The 20,573-nt window shown below is 43.9% G+C and overlaps 1 protein-coding gene across 4 annotated transcripts in view; it reads right to left on the bottom strand.

Annotated features, from left to right (window-relative positions):
• DAAM2 (dishevelled associated activator of morphogenesis 2) overlaps positions 1 to 20,573 on the bottom strand; it is a 230,721-nt gene that overhangs the window by 22,953 nt on the left and 187,195 nt on the right. For all 4 annotated transcript variants that reach the window (XM_074989803.1, XM_074989802.1, XM_074989806.1 and 1 more), the window contains 7 exons: positions 18,666 to 18,772; positions 10,631 to 10,715; positions 9,085 to 9,191; positions 8,237 to 8,325; positions 7,509 to 7,677; positions 6,002 to 6,109; positions 4,155 to 4,215 (listed from right to left, as the gene is read on the bottom strand). In XM_074989803.1, the coding sequence (XP_074845904.1) occupies positions 4,155 to 4,215; positions 6,002 to 6,109; positions 7,509 to 7,677; positions 8,237 to 8,325; positions 9,085 to 9,191; positions 10,631 to 10,715; positions 18,666 to 18,772 (726 nt within the window). The remainder of the gene's footprint in view (positions 1 to 4,154; positions 4,216 to 6,001; positions 6,110 to 7,508; positions 7,678 to 8,236; positions 8,326 to 9,084; positions 9,192 to 10,630; positions 10,716 to 18,665; positions 18,773 to 20,573) is intronic.

The raw sequence follows: 20,573 nt of genomic DNA, 5'->3' as shown, positions 1-20,573 counted from the left end.
CTGGCAAGTAACTTAGCCTCTCCGGGCCTTAGTTCCCCAGCTTTAAAATGGGGACAGCTGTTCTTCCTTGCCTTCCCAGGTTGCTGAGAAGATAAATACAATGAAAATCATGAGGTCGTAAGGCACTACTGTGGTGGAGGTCATTTAACATTATCAAGTGGATAGACTGGCTAGCTGGACTGATGACTACCTTTGTGCCATCAACAGCAGGCAGAGGGGTACTCGGCGTCAGAAGGGAATCAGGGAAAAGAAGGGAAACTTTTAATTATGAAGTCACTGATCAAAATGTATGTGCCTGAATACATGAAAACTCTCCCTTTCAGTGGCTGAGGCACCCCTTCAGCTGGGTGGACACCAATCCCCAGGCTTCAGAACAAGAGTATACATGTGCGTGCCACCTCCCATGGACTCCAAAAGCACCTTTTCAGCAGCATGGCTGTTTATTGCTGGAGTCCAAGAAAGACCAATTGAATTTACAAATGTAATCACCAACATATCCTGCACGATAAGCTGTGGCTGGGTGTGTATCTTCAGATGTGTGATTTTCAAAAGCTAGACTGAGCAATAAAGAGCAGTCCAGTTTTAAAATCAAACTGCAAACATGGGGAAGCAAAGCATCACAAGTATCTTTAAGAGTAGTTGACTGTAGAGCTATTTTTAGTTTTCTATTCTTAGGGGGCCTTAAAGAAGCTTCTCGATCAGTGGAGCCAGGCATGTGGTGAGACAACTTTGGAAGGTGATCAAAAGTTGCACCTTCTCCCCCACACCTGACAGTGATCTGCTACTGTTGCTCTAGTGTTGCATTTTAAGTGCAACAAATGTGAAAGGAATGAGACTGGCAGCCCAGACTGAAAAGCATCATGCACAGAAGTGGAAGGAAGGAAGATGGAGACTAAATGGGGAGATTTTGCCCCAGAAGTCCACAATCAGGAAAGCAGAGGAAAAGCAGCTAGAAGGACAAAAGGGCAAGCGACCCACCAACATAAAAGAAACCAAAATAGGTGCTCTCAAAGAGGGAACTGCCTGCATTAGCCATAACTGAGGCTCCCTTCAAACCACAAATACCACACCATATCAGCAGCCTCAGTCACCAGCATTCCTGATCACCAAACCATCCACAATGGGTTTGGAGCTTTTCATCCAGGAGGAAACAATGATGACTGAGGTTAGTAGGATGGCTCTGTGGACCAATTAATAGGGTACAGAGCCCTGGTCACCTATTCAAATCCAGCCCAGGTGAAAAAGTCATTGCCTCATGCAGACTATTTGATGACATATAAGAAATGAGATATGGGTCTTATTCAGTTTCCTAATAGAGATGTCCCTATCACAGAGATCATCATGTTTGCCACCAGTTGGCCCCTTTGTTGGCAATTGCAAGTCAGAGGCCAAACAAATGAACTGGCAATGGAGACTGGGCTCTGCTCCCATCACTAGAGCAGGAGGGTTTCTAAAGGTGAGAGTGAAGACACCCTGGTAGAGTCATGTGGGGGCAAACCTGTGCTTCTAGTACTGATTATCGCACCAGTTGAGTGGCACCATTAGGTCTCTAGTCTGGCACCTTCCACTATCATTAAACTGACATATTTCAAAACAAAGCCAAGTGCCTCATTACAGATAACAGGGCACCGAAAGAGTGGGAAGTTCATACAAGCCAGCTTTAAAGTGACAACCATGGCCAAAAAGTTCACTGACAGCTAAACACAGCAAGGGGCTCATTGTCTTTCAAACAGCTCAGATGCTGTCTTTTACTTCTACTTAATGCCATCATTGCCCTCATGTCAAACAGTCAGCATAGGACCAAAGCAATGCAGGATTCATGGCTTGCAAACCCAGGGAGAAGGAAGGGGGAATATGCAGCTGTTAAATGAACGTAGGCCAGAGAGTATATAACAACAGTAAGACCTGGCACTTTTACAGCACTTAACATTTTTAAAGCTCTACGCAAACATTAACTTGCTAACCCTCAGAACGCCCTGTGGTAGGTAAGATTGTGATGGGGTTCTGGGGTTCCCCAAGCTCTGCACCCCGTCCGCAGGCAGGAGAGTCTTTCACTTAGCAGGAAAACAGCAGGTTTATTAGCCGACAGGACACAGCATCGTACAGAGGAGTCAGTACAGCCGGCAGAGACAGCCAGTCCCATCCATGTTGGGGAGAGGAGGCCTCGAGGGGCCCCCAGAGCTGGGGCCTTGCCCCCTCCTTTGTCTCTCCCTCAGCCCAGACTAACTGCTTCCAACTCCCAGTTCCAATTCAAACCCCTCAGACTCCACCTCCTCCTTTGTCTGCAGTACAAAGGTGTTACCTGGGTTGTCAGGGTTACCCTCAGCAGGAGCACCACACCCTCTGTGAGCCACACACACACACACAGGTATCCCCCACTCCATCACAAAGATTATAATCATTTCAAAGATGGGAGGTAGAGAAGTTAAGTGACTAGTTGAAGGCCACACAGAAAGTCAGTAGCAGAGCCAAGATTAAAAAGCAGGCATTCCTTCCTGGCTCCAAGCCCTAAATTCAGTCCAACAGACCATACTACCTCTCACTCTCCACCATGTTGCCTCAGGATGACAGAGTGTGTGTTTACATGGCAATAGGGAGGTGCAATTACAGACATAGCAGAGCTAGCTTTGCTGAGAGAAACCAAGTTCTATGGAAATTACCCAACAAACTCACGGAGCTGAGCAGAGAATGGGACCCTTCATACTGGTTTTCTGAACCACCCTACAGAATTGAGGGCTAGCCTTTCTCTCAAGTTTCTCCACAAGGAATTTGAAGATGCTCATGTCAAATCAGACTCATTTTCTAACAAAGTGATCCTGGTGGCTAGAGAGTTACTTTCAACTATATAATTGGGGTTTGCTGTTGAATTATTCCTTTATTCCTTTTTTTCTGTATATGCTAACCTCCAAATTCCAAGCTCCCTTCCCATCTCTCCTCCTTCCATGATAACTATGCTGTGTCAGTGGATATCACATTTTAGCTGCCTCCTGAATTCCACTCATTCTGCAAATGCCCCGTGTTGGATCAATATTGTTTATTTTTCTAGTAATTTCTAGGTGGAGGACCTATGTGCCGACATAAAGAGCTCAATCCATGGATCATTGACACTGGTGCCCCTGCTTTAGCCCCTGTGATGGGCTTACATTGGGTGAAAGGGCTGCTTCATTCAAACACAACACATTGTGAGAGTGCTCTGCAAAAGTGAATCAGCAGCAAAGGAAACAGAAGCCCCATTTAGGGGGCTTTCAGCATCAGTGAGAAGACATGCCATTGTTATGCTACAGCTTCTTTGTGTAACAGTTCACCCAGTCTTCTCTGTATTTTTTAATCCAAGAAGTAGGGGGGGGTCACAAAATGAAATTAATAGGTAGAAGCTATTAAAACAAACAGAAAGAAAGATTTCTTCTTGCAATGCGGTCAAACTGTGGAACTCCTTGCCAGAGGATGTTGTGAAGGCCAGGACTTTAATAGGGTTCAAAAAAAGAACTAGATACATTCATGGAGGATAGGTCCATCAGTGACTATTAGCCATAATAGGCAGGAATGGTGTCACTAGCCTCTGTTTGTCAGAAGCTGGGAATGGGTGACAGGGGACAGATCACTTGATGATTATCTATTCTGTTCATTCCTCTGGGACACCTGGCATTAGCTACTATGAGAAGGCAGGATACTGAGCTAGATGGACCTTTGGTCTGACCCAGTGGGACCATTCTTATGTCTGGTCCCTGCCTTTTTTCTCCCTCCCATGCAGAGCTCAGGTTGCTGGCAGATGAGCCAAGTTATGATTGCTTAATATGTCATGTATTCCCTACCTGTTTACTCCTATCCCAGAAGGGCATGTGAGACACCTGCTAAGTAACCTGCCATTTCTCAACACAAAACAAAGAGGGTTTTTACTTTTTGGTGGCTGCACCATTTGTCAGTCTCTTGCTGTCTGGACCAAGATCAAACAAAACTTTTATTAGGGCCAAAGTCTACTAGGATCATCAGCAGGATCTTCGCAGGAGCAGCTTTTATTTATTTTTTCCCCCCATGAACGCATTGTGCTTAAAGAGAAAAGAAAAGCCCCCCTCTTTTCCCATAGAAAATGCAGTGCCCCAGATTCCTAGTGGAACATTTTTAGTGTGGAGATTTGGAAGTCTTGACATACTTACAACCTCAACAGCTTTCAATCCAGTCTTTATGTTATTAACTTCCTTCTCCAGCTCCATCAGGCTGTGAAAGAGACAGAGACACAGCAGTTGAAACAAAAAGGGCAGTGTTATACAGGATCTGCTGTAGCAGAACAGACCACTGGCCCAGCAAGCCTGGGATCCTGCCTCTGGCACCAGGCATGCCAGATGCTGGGATCTGGGGGAAGGGGTCTGTGCTGCCTGTTGCAGGCAAAGTAAAAGCAAGATCCTAACTGCCTGTGGTCAGATTACAGATCACATGGTATTTATGGAGAGGAGAGAACAGTACAGATTCAGAACATCTGTTATAGGATGCACGATACCAGGCCTATGAACTCCACCCAGCTTCAGTGTGGAGTGCTAGTCACAAAACGGTTTATAATAATTGCTTGATTCACCGCTTCATCGCACACAACACACCTTGGTCTCAGATCAGTTTCATATGACATTTTCTCCCTACTTAATTAAAAAATCCCATTAGGGACAGTCTTATTACTAAACTGTCTTATTACTAAAGCATGCAAGTACTGTTGCTGACTTTTCATTCCACAGGAGTCCATATGAGTTAACATCTGAGCTTAGCACAAAGACTTGTTACACTGTAGTGTTGCAATGGATATTTCTTTAGCATACATAAGTCAGAGTACTTTTCATTACTGCTAGGAGATGAAGCCTGTCACCTCTAAATTACTAGTTAGAAATTTCTTGCAAGTTCTGAGCGAGTAACAAATTGTTTCTCTCCCTTTTAACCAATTCCTTGGTGAAGAAGTGGCCACATCTAACAACACAGTACTGGTGCTAATGTCTACATGAGAGCTTGGACCACAGACCTTCTCTTTTTGATAACTTGCAGTCATTCTTCCCTTGCTTCTCACAGGCTGTAGTAGTACTACACAAAGCCATCTCCCCACATGAAGAACAATGGCTGGGCAAATACTGCACACAGATATTCTGGACCAGTGCTTTGGAAACAATGCCAAAGAAGTTTTGAAGGTTGTCAAAACTGATTTCTTTTTCCATAAAAACAAAAAAGCAGTCCAATAGCACTTTGAAGACTAACAAAATAATTTATTAGGTTATCAGCTTTCGTGGAACAGACCCACTTCTTCAGACCATAGCCATACCAGAACAAACTCAATATATAAAGCACGGAAGTCCATTAGATCTATGATCTGAAGAAGTGGGTCTGTCCCACAAAAGCTCATCACCTAATAAATTATTTTGTTAGTCTTTAAAGTGCTACTGGGTTGCTTTTTTGTTTTGATAGAATACAGACTAACATGGCTACCTCTCTGTCACTATTCTTTTTCCATAAATATCCCTAGGAATACTTATGTTTATACGAAAAATTTTAGTGAAAAGGGAAAGCATCTCAAACCCTTGTGCAAAAGTGTGTCTGTACAAAGGTTTGCATGACCAACTTGAAAACAGCTTAAACATCCTGGGACTTAATCACAGGGCTTTGTTTGTATTTAAGCAACCTCCAGCTATCTAGCATGGAGCATTATCAATCTTTTTATGATTTAGGTTACCAATCACATAGCAGAGGTAGTCAATTACAAACAGTCTACTGAGGGTGAATAGTTTAGGAGTAACATACCAGTGATTTCACAAATGACTGACAGACAGATTCTCATAGCTCTATGGATGTCAATAAACCAAGGCAATTAACACCAGCTGAGGAGCTACTCCTTATTTGGAAATATATATGCAGAGCAAGACCATCAGCAACTAAATGCCTGATTGAAAGCCCACCGAAGTCAGTGAAAGGTTTTCCTTTAAATTTAATAGATTTTTGAAATCAAGACCCACAGTAACATAGGACTTACTTGACTTTTGCTGCTTCTGGAAGATGCTGCAGCTCAGACTGCATATCTAACATATCTGGGTAGTTTTTCTCAAAGATCATAATTAAGTAGTGCAACAGTGTAATATTCCTAAAATAAAAAGGACACAGATGAGAAAGGAATGAATTCAGGGGTAATACCAGCCATTGCAAAGGGTTTGGGGATGGACTCTGGCTCATCAAATGAAGAGAACTTCAGAGAACAAATCAGTAACTTGGTTAATAAAACGAAAGCATCACCAATTAAAGGAGACTATTCTCCTAAGAATCATTTTTTTCTAAAAACTAAAGGGGTTTGTGAATTAGGGATGCCATAGGATCTGCAGAGCACATTCCAAATATGGGAACTAAAGCTCCATTGGGCCAAAGGAAAAAAATATGTATCCAGGCAGTAGCTACACAGGAAATGAGACCTCAGAAACAGGTTTTCTAACTTTGTGGCTGAACAAAACCAAACACCTCTCTCCCACCATCATTCTCTCACTGATTTTCACCAGGCCAGAGAGGGTTCCTTTTTGACTGTGTGTTCATTTGAAACCAGACACCTGGCCAACCTAATCAGGGTGTGTACACAGGAAGTACTTGGCATTAGTTAAACTATAGTTAGTTCAGGTTTATTGGTTTTAATATTTTTAAGATAGAGATGAATTCCATATGACTTCTTGCTGTAGTGACTCATTCAATGGAAGTCTAAAGCTATCCCCCTTGAAGCTGTTGTCTCATCAGATCCCACCAAACGAGGGTACGGTCTGGCAAATAACCTGCACGAAGTCATGGAAGGAGAACCTAAAGTACTGCAGCATGTTATTGATTCAGTAGGTGGCACTCTTTCCTGAGTCTCAGAGGAGCAGTCATGTTAAGTCTGTATCTGGAAAATCCAACAAGGAGTCCTGTGGCACCTTAGAGACTAACAAATTTATTAAGGTGCAAGTTTTCATGGGTAAAACCCACTTCATCAGATGAGTGGGTTTTACCCATGAAAACTTATGTCCTAGTAAGTCTGTCTCTAAGGTGCCATAGGACTCTTTGCTGCCTTTCTCTGAGTCAATACAGAACTTATGCTGCAGAACGTTGGCTATGGATGTGCTCTACTGTCAGAGCAACTACTTTTTGGTTGAGAAGTAAAATTGTGGGCCTGTTTTCTTGGGATTGCTAAAGATTCCATGTCTTATTTTGCAAAAGAAAGGACATGAAGCAGGGGTGTTTTGGCCAGACTCTGCAGAAATTACCCTCATGGTTTCCATTAGCAGTAGAATATTAAATACAAGTAGCATTGCTGTTTGCAGTTCAACAGCTGACAAGTTGCACTCAAGATGTGATTGAAATGCAGTGCTGTATTAATAGCTTCAAAAGCTCTTTTGGGTCCTGCAGAGCGAAAGTACCACTGACATGTAAAAGTAAGACACCATTTGAAATTCTCTACAGTACGTTAGCTGAGGAAGAAAGATGCAGCAGAGCAGCTTTCATTTGCTGGGGACTTTGAAGCCTACCTGTCTATGCTGGATTTGGTGTCTGCAATTTTGTTCAGGCTGGAGACTTTGAAGCCATATGCACTTCCCCTTTGGCCTTTGTTCATGTAATTGCCAAAGGCCAGGACGACCTCCAGGAGCTGCTTCAAACGCTTGCTGCGGGTGAGCTCTTTGGAGGCCAGAAGAATGGCTTGAAAAGAAGCAAAAGATGACCTCAGGTTATGTCACTGCAGCTTCTCTGGAGGCATAAGCAATCCTAAGCACACTCCCAGGGATCCCCAGTCTCAAAGCGTCCAACCCGGGGCTAATCATGGCCTCAACTGGGGCAACACCATTGGAAAATGCTGACTGGAACATGCTCACTGTAATACTTCCAAGGAGGGGGCCTTAGAACAGTTTAAATACCTGGTGAAGCCTATCTTCCCCTACATTTGTACCACATGCACCTCCTGCTGCAGCCACGCTGACATGGAACTACAGGGACTGGGGCTGTGAAGGATGCCTGCCTGTGGAAAAAGGGCACAGCAAGTGTTGGCAGCTCTGCGGCACAGGGTAACTTAGATGGCAGCAGTTAGGACAGACTTGGCAGTAACACCTTGACTGAACCTTCAGCTGTAATGACCATCTTAGCTGACGCTCTTGCCTTGTAGTGACTCTCTACCAACACAGCACATATGTACAATGCCTCATGGGTGGGTGAACCTCTCAGACATTCCCTCACCAGCTCCCCACAGAGGCCGTTGTCATACCTTCTACTTTCGGCTTGCATTCCGCCAGCCTTTCTGGGAACTTCTTCTTAAAGAACAATGCCTGCAGCCGCTGCTGGTAGTGATCGATCCTACGTGAGGGGAAGCGGACAGACCCCATGAAGCTTGGGCTACCTACCTGTGAAGGCAGCCTTCCAAAACAAACTGATTCAGCACAGCACAGTTAATTTTACATACAAAACTGAGCCAGGCATGGGGTTACTGAAGCAGCCGGCAGCATATAAAGGCCAACTGCTCTCAGAGCTTGCCAGCCAGCATTAGGTACTCTTCCTCAGACAGAGGGGTGCAACGTAAGACTCAGGATTTGTATTTCGACCAGATCTCAAGGGCAGCTGGTTGGTTTCCAGTCTCTTTCAGAAAAGATGCATTTTTACAGGAAACTGTAAGTGGGGTAACTGGGAGAGGGGCCAAACTCAGAAGAGGTGTCAGGCTGGGATAGGGAATGGAACAGGTTCCAAAGGGGGGACATGACAGACAGACGGAAAGGGTGTGTAATAAGTCCCAACCAGGAGGTCCAGCAGCTGACAGCCAGGTCTGAACATCTGTGTATGGGAACAGTGTTGGATGGGTGCAACAAACGTGTTCCAAGCAACTGAGAGAGTCTCTCTAAATGATGTCCAGAGATAGTTTTTAGTAACAAGAAAGGCTGCTGTAATGACTTAAAATGCCTCAGTGTGGGTTTCTGAGACCCCCAGGGTATAATTCAGTGCAGAATCTGGCCACAATATCTTGATTGTTTTTCACCAGTGCCACATGATCCATTTTCTATCACAATTACAGCAGTTCCCAAGAAGCCCCCGGGGCATTTTCTCAGCATATGTCACACAGACCTGCTCATTTCATAAAGGAATCTATCAGCCCGGGCCATGCGGTCGATTTCATGTTTATGTTCTTCCAATAGGTCAATGTCGCTCTTCTCAGGAACAAACTTTAGCAGCTAGAACCACAGAAATAAATAAAAAACAAGCATGAGGGATCGAGAGAGAGAGAGAGAGAGAGAGACCCATGCAGCTAGAGAGCGAGACTGTGTGCAAGACAGAGTGAGCTGTGTTACTGTGAGAAAGCTTGGCTCACATTCCTCCACGTGACTGTAATATCAAAGCAATGCAGCTGTTGCTACAATAGTGACCATGTTAAAACATCTACTTGCTGGTCTGCCTTTATTTTCCCTCACCGATCTCATTAGGTACTTTTTAGCTTCAGAGTCTTTCCTGTTTATAACTGTCAAGCACCCAACTCTACTCTCATCTGCATCACGGTAAATCTAGAAAGAACTCCTGATGTAAATGAGAGTACAATCTGCTCCTCCCAGTGTATATTATCTATCCCACTCACTCTACAGTACCACACAAAGCCCCAACTATCTCTCTCCTTTCTTGCCCTGTTCTACAGAAACAATAAACAATATCTAAACCAGTATCTATGTGCCTGACACAGGCTGCTATTTATGTACTGACCTTAAAAGCTCATACTTTGACAGATTTTTGACATATCTGGTGGGAGTTGTGCTTCAGTCTGGGTTATAAACATTGTTATGCACACATTCGGACCCACACTCGCAGGAAGCAAACTGCCTGCAAGGAACACCAAGCAGCAGATCTGCTTTTCATCATTGCTCTACTATTTTCAAGAAACAAGAAATCTACAGTCTCATATTGAGGTGCAGAGCACCTGTATCTCTCTCTGACCTGAGAGGAATCAGAATCATCTTTTTCGAGGGATCAGAATTAAAGTAATACTTTTCACTTTTTAATGCAAGGCTCTCTACATACTGTACTAATATGAGTAAGTATCATTACCCCATTTCTCAGACTGGAAAACTCAAGCAAAAATGAACCAACGGCAGATTTGAGAATAGAACCAAGGACTCTAGAATCCCAGTTTGCTGCTCTAATCACTACCCTGGGAATGAAGGAAAGGAGAATGGTCAGCAGAGAAAAGGAAAAGTGGGTTAATTGGAAGAGAGAGAATTAAGGGAAAGTAGAAATTAGATGAAAAAAAACAGTACTAATAAAAGTCATAATCACATTCACGAGATACGAAAACTTCAATTATTATGCAATTGGAAAAACAGAAAGACCCAAACCCTTTTTTAAAGATGTGAGTCCATCAAAATTAATAGAATTAAAAAAGGGGTGCATTTTGGCACACTGGGCAAAATTCTCTCTCTCTCTCTCTCTCTCTCTCTTTAAACCTAGTACAATTATGTCTCAGAGCCAAATTCAGACCACTACAAACAGAGGCATTTCCAATGAAGTTGGATGAGCCACATCCACTTAGCCTAGGTTTCAAAAGGGCCAAATGAGCTGCTCAAAAAGGAAAAAATTGCTCTTTGTCCTTATATTGACTATTCTAAGTAATTGTGATTCTTCTCACCTGCTCCAGCATATCTTTGGCCAAGTCTTCTTGTTCATCCATCTTCAGGATCGCCCATTTGATTTCATCATTGGAGAGCTTCAACCTTTCAATAGTGTTAATACTTCCCCGTTAGTAATTTGTGAAATACAAAAAGTCCCCCAGAAAGCATAAGGCATAAAAGGCTCTATTGACAGCTTCAATGTAGGGTATCCTATGACACTCCTCCCTGCACGCTTTGTCAGACTAGGGAAGTCCATGGTCACCTTTAAGGTGATCTGATCAAATCTGCTGTACAATGAATTTCCATATTATGTTTTTCTTCTCTTTAGCTAATTAAAGTCACATCAAAAGCAGGAGGACAACAACAACAATTAGCTCCCCATAAATCAGAATTCTTTTTATCTTTCCTCACGACAGACATTTTCCTTTTCAAATACTTTCACTACTCACACCCTGAATCTACATACCATTGCATCCAACTATCAACTTACGTTTCACCTCTGAGAGTATTAAAAGATCTCCAAACCCACTGAGTAATGATGCTGAACCTTCCCTTCTGGATCAGGGAATTAGTTTTGTGCATGTGTAATGGTTTTGCCTGATAAATTCATTTTGCCAGCTTTCACTGCTGAACAGGGAACGGAAACCATGAATATGGGCAAGTCATGAGTTACCTGCTTCTCATCACCCCTCTGCAGTGCTAGCCACTGCAAGACACGAACTCCTCTGCCAGATGGACATGGTGATAAAATAACCCTTCTCCTCCCTCCAGCCTCCGTCCTCTTCTTTAGAGGTCTGCTGTTAATTAGGCAATCAGTTATTGCACAATAAGCAGGGCTCAGTGAATTGATCAAAGTCTCTTCACCTCTAGGTCACCATGTCAAAATTGATGCAGACAAGCAGGAATCAAAACTTGTTACCATCTAATAGCTGCCATCTGGCTTGTCTGAAATGGGCTAGCTGGTTTACCATCCAGTTGTGAGTGAACAGCTGTTTACACACCACATTTGACACCCTCACTGGAAGTTCCAAGCTGGAAAGGATCACAAAAGGAGCAGCCATCTTACTTCCAAAAAACGTATCTACATCAGGAGATGAAGCCTACAGGGCAAGGCAGAGATGCGGGGAGAACAGAAACTTTTGTGCAGAAAGGACTTAAATCTCCATGGACTTTCCCCAATCAATGCATTACTTAATATTTAGAGGTGTGGGCGGGGGGGGGCAGGTACCAAAAATAAATGAGTCATGAGGTTGATGAATACAGCAGAATGTTTTTGTCCTCAGTCTTGAAAAAGATCACTATAGCATTTCACGCTGCTATTGACATTTGGATGGGATCACATTTTTTGGAACTATGCTAAAGCAAATGTGAATTTTTTTTTAAATAAAAATGAGAAGTCCTGTGGCACCTTACAGACTAACAGATATTTTTGGAGCACAAGCTTTTTTGGGCAAAGACCCGCATCATCAGGTGCATTCATGACATCTAACAAAGTGGGTCTTTGCCCACAAAAGCTTATGCTTCAAAAAATCTGTGAGACTATAAGATGTTGCAGGACTTGTTGTTTTTGCGTATACAGACTAACAAGGCTACCCCTCTGATATTTTCTCACAGACAGGAAATATAAGTAAATCTGAGAAATATAAATCATTTTAATGTTGATCAATATAATCAATGGCTGGGAAGTCACATATGAATTAGCAAACATTCAGAAGCTTTTTTAAAAAATTATGCCTCCTAACGATCTTCAGTTATGCTGTTCCCAGCTATTCACTCAATCTGTTTTAGAAATGAAGCTATTGTATAAATGGTGCACAAGGCAAGCTGCCAGCAAAAAAAAGTAAGGAAACTAGATTTCCATAAAAGGCATAGAGTTCAGTCTCAACTGGAAGAGATGGGAGGATTAAAAAGTTTGGGATTGAAAGACTGGGAACAGCATTTTACTTCTAGATTACCAGGTTGACTCAAGATCAACTCAACACAGGGGGAACTGGGTGAAATTCTATGGCCAGTAATAAACTAGAGATCAGACTAGATGATCTAATTGTCTGACTCCTTCCACCCTTAAAATCTATCAGTCTTAAAAAGTCTAGTGAACAAAACCTGTTACAATCTGATGGCTGAAGAGCTTAACTTGAAATGATTTAGTGGGTCTGTGCCTAGCTCCTAGCAGACACAAACACACAGTGACCACATGTACGTGGCCCTGGTCTTCAGTTCTGCTGCTGGCAGAGCTATGCTAAGCAAGTTTCTGGAAATTGCAAATGGCTTCTCATTTGCATACTCACGTGGCTAATTAGCATAGCCACAGGGGATTTTGCCTTAGCAGGGTGGTCTGCCGGCAGTAAAGAGGCCGTGTCGATGTGTCTCTGTCAGCCAAACTCCCCTCTATCACCAGTCCCTTATTTCCTTGGGGCAACAGTGGGGGGTTTAGCTGTCAGAGCTGTCAGGCACGTCTACACGGCCTCTTTACTGCCGGCAGAACCCTCTGCCAACAGTGAAATCCTGCGCAGCTATGCTAATTAACTGAGTGACTATGCAAATGGGAAAACATTTGCAATTTCCAGAAACCTGCTTAGCATAGCTCTTCTGGAAACAGAGCTGAAGACCAGGGCTGTGTAGATGTGGCCACTGAGTGCTACATAAATGTTATGGTTCTGTTTTTCTTGGAACTTCATCTTTCATTTCCAGGAGTCTGTTCTCAGCAGGTGGTAGGTGTCATTTTGTGAGGCAGAGATTCGTCAGACTGTTACAGAAGAGATGCACACACCATGTGCACTCACATGGAAACCTTAAGTTTGTCTTTGCACTGACTTTCAACTTGATCTAAAAGGGAAACAATTCAGGCAGAAAGGATATGGAAAACAACCCACAGCATTCACTACCTGCACCATCCTTTCCATCTGGCATCAGTTTCAGCAAGTGTCCCAAAACTAACCACACAGGTTTGAAGTAAGGTCAAGGCAAGGACAGTGGCAGAAACTCATGTTGCTTCTGGTTATTCTAATATGTCCTGTGGCCTAACTGAAGACTTCAGCTTTCAACTCCATCAACCTGGGACCTTTAACCAACACCAAAATCACTTTATGCATCTTTGGTACAAAAATATTTGAGAGCTCCAAAGGACACGCAGGTACAAAAACCATCCATTTCTTGGATACATCTGAGCCCAACCACAAATCCACCTTAGAAAGTGCCATAAAGCTTGCCCAATCATCTGCAGTGAGGCAGCTGCGTTTGGTCACTTGCAAGCCGGTAATGGGGTCATGACTGCAAGTGGGCATCCCAGACTATTACTTATCCATTTAAATCTGATAGAAGGGTCTCATCAAAATGGGGTTTGTTTTTCTTCTGGGGGCAGTTACTTCTTGAAACGTCAACAGCATTCTCCCACAATTAGAACCCAGCTGAATGACTTGCCCAAAGAGCTGTTAATCAAACGATTCTCATTATATTTTCAAAACTCCCAGCAGTAGATCTGAAAATCACCCACAGTAATGTAAAACAGATGTGCTGCTTTTAAACAGAAACAGGTGAACTGATGAAACAGGAACCTAAAGCAGATGCGTAAAATCTTTCCAGTCAAGACTGAATAGAGGTTTCCCTGGCATGTGGTGCAGACACCAAAATAAAGTGTAATTATGGCCCAAAAAGTGACACTGTAGAAATTACTGCTCAGCATTGGAGAGCTATTTTCCAAAATCAGTGACTTTCTTACTAGCTCTCCAGAGCCAAAACTTATTTATCCAATTGCCACAGTCCTCCAGACTCCAAATAGCATGAATAATTCCAGCTGTGACCGCTCTGCTTCATATGTCTTCACTGACAACAGAGATCTGGGCCTCAAACCCACCTGGTGACATGTCTTGAAAGGGTATGCAGCACCCTCTTCGTCAGCAACAATAGTGCAACCAGTTCCCAAACCTACATTCAGTCCTGCCCCAGGCTTGGAAAAGGACTTAAAGAGCACTGGAAGGAATCCCACCTTCTTTTCCCTGACCCTAACCTCTGATGCTGGAGCAAGGAGACCCAACTGCTTGTGGCTTCTTCTTGTGGCATTGGAGCTGAACAATTACAAATAACTTCTAATATGGTACTAAACTTCCCTCCCTCTAGCCCCTTGGGACACATAAATAATCCCTATTGACTCAGCAGAGTCATTCATCACTAATCTTCCCCAGGACACCTCAGCTGATTTAATGCCAGCTTCACTTGCAGACTTCAAGTGGTTTATTGTTTGGTTGTCTCAGAGAAAGACGTCTGCCTGACTGGGAACATGCCTGGGAGACATGCTGTAGTTCCACATCAATCTCCCTTCCAGACAACCAGAGCTTTCTCGTTTTTCTTCCTTAAAGATATCCATTGATTCAAGCTGGAGTTGTTTCCTCCCTCTTCACCACAAGACCAACACAATACACCATTACTCATCAGCCAACTCTCTCCAGAAGGAAAGAGCAAGTCCTTTTACAGCTCTACTTCTAGGCAGGCACTGTTAGGTCTTACTCAGATTTCAGGAACTGGGATTGCCAGCCCTGGAGACTGACTCGCTCTGTTTATTCACGGATTAGGTATAGCAGCACTGCACTCCTCCCCTACACACACATTCTCACCTGCCCAACTGCATACTGACCTAGAAAGTCAGCTGTAGGGTTAGAAGGAATGTCTCCATGGCCTACCTTGGCCTTTACTGAAATTACCAGCAAGGCTGAGAGACAGTATGTTTTGGGGATGTGGATATTAACCTTAAAGAAACTGGAATGGTCCCTTTCTTGCTCCCACAACACACTTCACATCAGCCACTAAACAACCTTTTGATAACAGTGCATCCTAGTCTCTGCTAACCTTGGCTGGATTTGAACTGGTGGCCACATCCCATTACTAATCCCCTGAGCGATCCCTATCATACAGAGAAGTAAGCTAAGGTGACAAAATGCTGGTACAAACCCATATACTAGTTCCACACACTCAGATTGACATAATCTCTTTTGTTAAGTCAGTGCAACTCCTCTGTGCAGATGAACCTTCCCAGTTACATCGAAAGAAAGTCCTAACTGCTTCCACTGCACTTTGCTGACAGAGAAATTTCACTCCTCTATAAGTGGAGTCCAGTGAGTTATGTCCAGAAAGAGGTCATTCCACCTGTTTCCTGCTCAAGAAGCATGATCACTATCCTGTGATGGGAGGATAAAGAAGAAAACTCTTGGCTTCCTTTCACACTGAGGCTGATCCCAAGTGGAGCATGCAGAGGGGTTGAGCAGGTATAGCTACTGCTTCTCCCTGCAAGGAGTAACTAACCAGCCTTCTCTCACAGCTGTCAGCACAGTCAACTGGAGGTGGAAAGAGATGCTACCATTACTCCTGGGTGATGTGGTTGCTATGGCAGAGGGGAGAGGTGAGGATTGCAGTGAGGGCATTGGTTCCATATCCATCCCACTGATGTCTGGAATGAAGGAGGTACAAGAGCCGAGAAGGCAGTACCATGTGGCAGACTGGTGTGATACCCAACTTCTTAGAGTACATTTACACTGCAAGATAAGATGCACTGCATAGCCATAGCTGGCCTTGGACAGCTGACTTGGGCTCGCAGGGCACAGGCTGTGGGGTTAAAATTAGCTAACTGACATGGACTGGGTCTTGAATTTACATTCATCAGGTTCTTCACCATTAAGAATATTGTACCCATCACACTGGAAAAAGTCCCAGTGTGCAGCAAAGGTAAATAGCTGAAAAGATCCTTTCCATGAGGAAGAGGATGAGGAAGAAGATGACACTGAAGGGAATTTACTCTCTAATTTCCACATCCACACAAATTAACTAGCATTGCAATTTTCATCCCCATTAGTTCACCTCAATTAATCCCTTCGGCCAATGTCTTATTGAAGATGAGAAAGAGGGCCACCTCCCACTCCTGCTAGGTTTTGACTTGTTGAGCCCTATGAAACATGAGCTCTGCCTGACCCCTCCTAACACAGTGTTAATAAAACAAAATCATTTGAGTAGTGGAAAAAGCCTCATACAGCTCTTTTACTTTAAAGGAGACGACAGTTTAGTGTAAACAAAGGAGGAATAAACTACAGGGATGTATGCACAGTTACAGTCAATTGGAAACAGCTGTTGGAAAGTACTGTGGCAACTTGAGAGTTGCATTTGCAGATTTGGATATTAGAATTTCACAAATGCACTCTGAGTTTAGTTAGCAGCATCTTTAGAAAAAACAAAAAACCCAACAAACTTTTATTGTGTGAGCCTGAGTGTGCATAAGAGGCTTTTCAAACAGGGCAGGAAAAACAACATGTTCACAAATGTCAAACCCCTTCTCTGATTGGAGCATTTCACCTTCGGAGGCTTGGTGGAGGCTGGGAGGCAAGGACAAAAGCCCAGGGAAGGGAGGAAACAACAAAGGCATGATAAAATCCCCTTCAATTATTGTCTGAAAGCAACCTGAAAAAGCCGCATGCTGCACATAACTCAGTCTATAGTCCAACGAGTAGAAAGAAGTGAATTTAAGTGAAGCTTTTGCTCAAGGATTTTTACTTCTTTTGTCTTACTTGGGTATTGTTAGGTTTGAAGGGTATTATGAAGCTGTGAAGTCTAGATAAAATAATTATGGACCACATTGTTATGCCCATGGCTTTTTTTCTGGTGGAATGCATTGGAATGGAGTTCTGGCACCGTTTCAAACCATGGCCAAGGATCCTGTGTCTGATGCTGCCAACAGGGCTCCACTCCCCATCTAGCTCTAAGCCATGGGGCTATGGGGTCCCCCGCATTCCCTGGGGAATCCCATGGCTGGTGCTGCCAGCAGGGCTCCATGTTTCAGCTGGCTCCCTGGCACGGGGCTACGAGGTCCTCCCAGCTCCTGGCCAAGGATCCCATGGCTGGCAGTGCTGGCAAGACTTGAATTCCAGCACCTTTTTCCTATTAAAAAAGCACTGGTTATGCCCTTACTCACCCTTTACTCAGGGAAAACACCCAGTGTCCATTTACAAAATCTTGATTTTCTAGTCTATTTAATGCACATGAAAAATGATGAGTTGACAGCCCTGCAGATGGCTGTTTCCTAGTTGCACAGGCTGTATGGCAAGCTTCCCCTGCTACTCTGCTATCGATTAGGCTCAGATCTGGACTTCTCAAAGAAAGCAATCAGACTTTATTCTCCATGATCCATTCCGTCATTGGCCTCTCTACCAAGACTGTTAACAAGGGGGTCAGAATGTCTTTTGCTGTGGGCACCAGTTATCTAAGGATGCTGGAAATTGAAACCACTCACTGACTCTTCTCTCCAGTAACAAGGGGAGTCTTCTGGTATAAAGCTTAGTGCTGAGCCATACCTGTCATTGAACAACAGAGCTGCAGCCTAACAGTTGGCAAAGGACATGCCAAGTGTGCATATAACCCAGATACAAAGCATCTGAGGACACAGGTAGCAAGATATGGAGGATGCAAGAACAACTGATGGCCCTTAGCAGCTAAGGCCACAATAACTGACTCATTCCCGAGAGTCTCTTACATTTGCTGCCTTCCCCACAAAGGCAAGAATCAAAACAGACTGGAGAAAAGCCATGCTGGATATGCCAGCTCCCTGATGGATCAGGTGTGCTCCCAAGGGGGTTCCTCAGCGCAATATGCAGAGAAGAGTGTGACAAAAAGTGTTGCCAAACGACATATACCATGCACAGTTTACATCATAATGGGACTGCCCACATACCAGTGACTGCACAGTAGTCACAAACATTTGTTTGTGCGTGTTTATGGCAGTTGAGGGCCCATCTACTTGCCTGTATTTTGATATATATTTGTAGTGTGCATGTATTTTGGGAGCACCCAGGCATGTATGCTAAGTGTAAATAACACTTGGGTCTCCAGAAACAGATGGAATTCCAAGTAGGCAGGTGCTTATATCTTATCTGAGCATGGCTACATCTGGATTCATGTGCAGGTGTTCATGGGTTGATCTCAGTGATCATTTGGGTACCTCTGGTTTGGGTCTGTCTTTATCACTATGCACATCACCCATGCTACACACCAGTAATTCATTGCTACTGCACTTACTTGGAGAGGAGAATGACACAATTCTGAGCCCTTCGGCCATCAATAACAGAAAGCTCTTTAACCTTCCGCGTGGCTAAGTACAGGTCCTCAGTTGAGCCCATCTCTTTCTGCAAGCAACCAGACAGAAAAAATAATCAATGCCCTGTTTGTAATTCCTCTTCTCTCTAGCCAACACCCCCAGAATAAGCCACGTATATTAGGCAACAGCCCAGCCTAACTCACTAGAATTGAACTTGTGGGGAAATTCATCCAGGAAGCAGAATAAAAGATAGAAAGTGTCAGAAATCAATTTCTAGAGGAGGAAGGGATCAGGTAGCTATTCTCACTACAATTCACTAGTCAATCAAATGCTGATTATTAGCTGTGCAGGGTCACTCTCGCTCTCAGGCTTAGGACCTGATTTTGATCTCACTCCCATGTAACTCAGGAATGACTCCATCAACAGAGTTATGCTGGTGTAAAAGTCATTATGATGCAGAAGCAGGTGCACTATGGCGCATTGCACACATGTGTATATCGCCAGGAGCACAGGCCTACCCAGAAGCCTGAAAAACCTTCATGAGGAAGTGCCTGCAGTAGAGGTTGTCCAGTAGCACAGAAAGGTTGTATCCCAGTTGGAGAGAATTGGGCAAGCGTCCTTATATTTTGTCTCTTAACTATTGAGTTCACCATTGGAACACCAGGCCTGCCAAATTCCAGTTGAGTGAGAAACGCCAAAGAACACAAAGAAAAGACATGATGAGCAGGCTCCCTGGAGTCAGTCAGCTGTACTTGCCGCAAAAATATGTGACCAACACCAAGTGGCTGTTGAGAGGGAGCACGCCCCTGTGCTGTCTCAGAGTTAGATTCCCCAGACCAATGAGGGCCAGAAACTGATGCTGCAGAATTGCCCCTTAGGGAAACCTCCACAGGGGAATGCTGGCAGAGGCAGTATAACCATCTCTTACATCAGCTGCCCTCCAATATAAGGAAAGGAAAGGATTGCGTCAGGGGCAGGAAGGGGCATGCTGGATCAGATCAGCACTAGTCCTCATCCTCCTGGAGTCAGGTCTGTTAGGGAGCATGTGTCAGCAGCAGAGTAGCCATCCCTGCAGTTCTAGCTGTGGTTGCACAGTTAAGAGTGCTGCAACCAGCTCCCTGAACTGTCCACTGCTAATGGAGAATTAACAAGGAGTGGAGACACAAAGATGCACAGTGAGTCTGTTCTCCTCTCAAAGGGCTTGTGTGACTCTGAATAAGGTTAAAAGAAGCTCTACACAGATGTATCTAGAATAGGCCTTTTTAAAAGTTTCATCGGCAAACTACACTAAAGGCATCACTTGGTATTTTCACATGGCAGAGAAATACCTGAGGTGCCTATTATTTGGTGGCCTTATAGACAAGGCTCCCATTTGGAGTATTTTCCTTAGGCTCCTGTAAAAATCACAACCTACAAAACTTGCCTTGGGCAGTTGTTTCTACCACGCAACCTGATCCATTGTTGTCCCTTAACATGCTGAAAAATACTGAGCTGACTGCAACCATATATCGACTTCCTCTGGTGGCCAAGGTTCTTATACGATTTTCTAAGAAGTGTAGTTCCCAGTGACTTCGTGATGAGGATTCACTAAGGGACATCAGGGACCAAACTGCAGAACCCACTTTTGAAAGCGTTGCCTTCCTTTGAAGTGGCTGTAGGATGCTGAGTAGACAAGTGAGACGGAACTTCTCAGTTCATGCACACATACTTCTCTCTCTCCTCCTGGCCTTTGAGACCTATGAAATTCCCATATAAAGGGGGCTCAACCAGGCTCCTTACCAATCTACCTTCTCTGCTGTTCAACTGCCCTGAATGGTCATTGTCAAATGACCTGAAACCTTCTCCCCAATTCAAGGCTGGGCATCTTCTTCCTGCCCAAATTTGTATTT

Source organism: Carettochelys insculpta, chromosome 3, assembly GCF_033958435.1.
Source record: "Carettochelys insculpta isolate YL-2023 chromosome 3, ASM3395843v1, whole genome shotgun sequence".
Lineage (NCBI taxonomy): Eukaryota > Metazoa > Chordata > Testudines > Carettochelyidae > Carettochelys > Carettochelys insculpta.
This window is presented reverse-complemented; position numbering and strand designations above follow the sequence as displayed.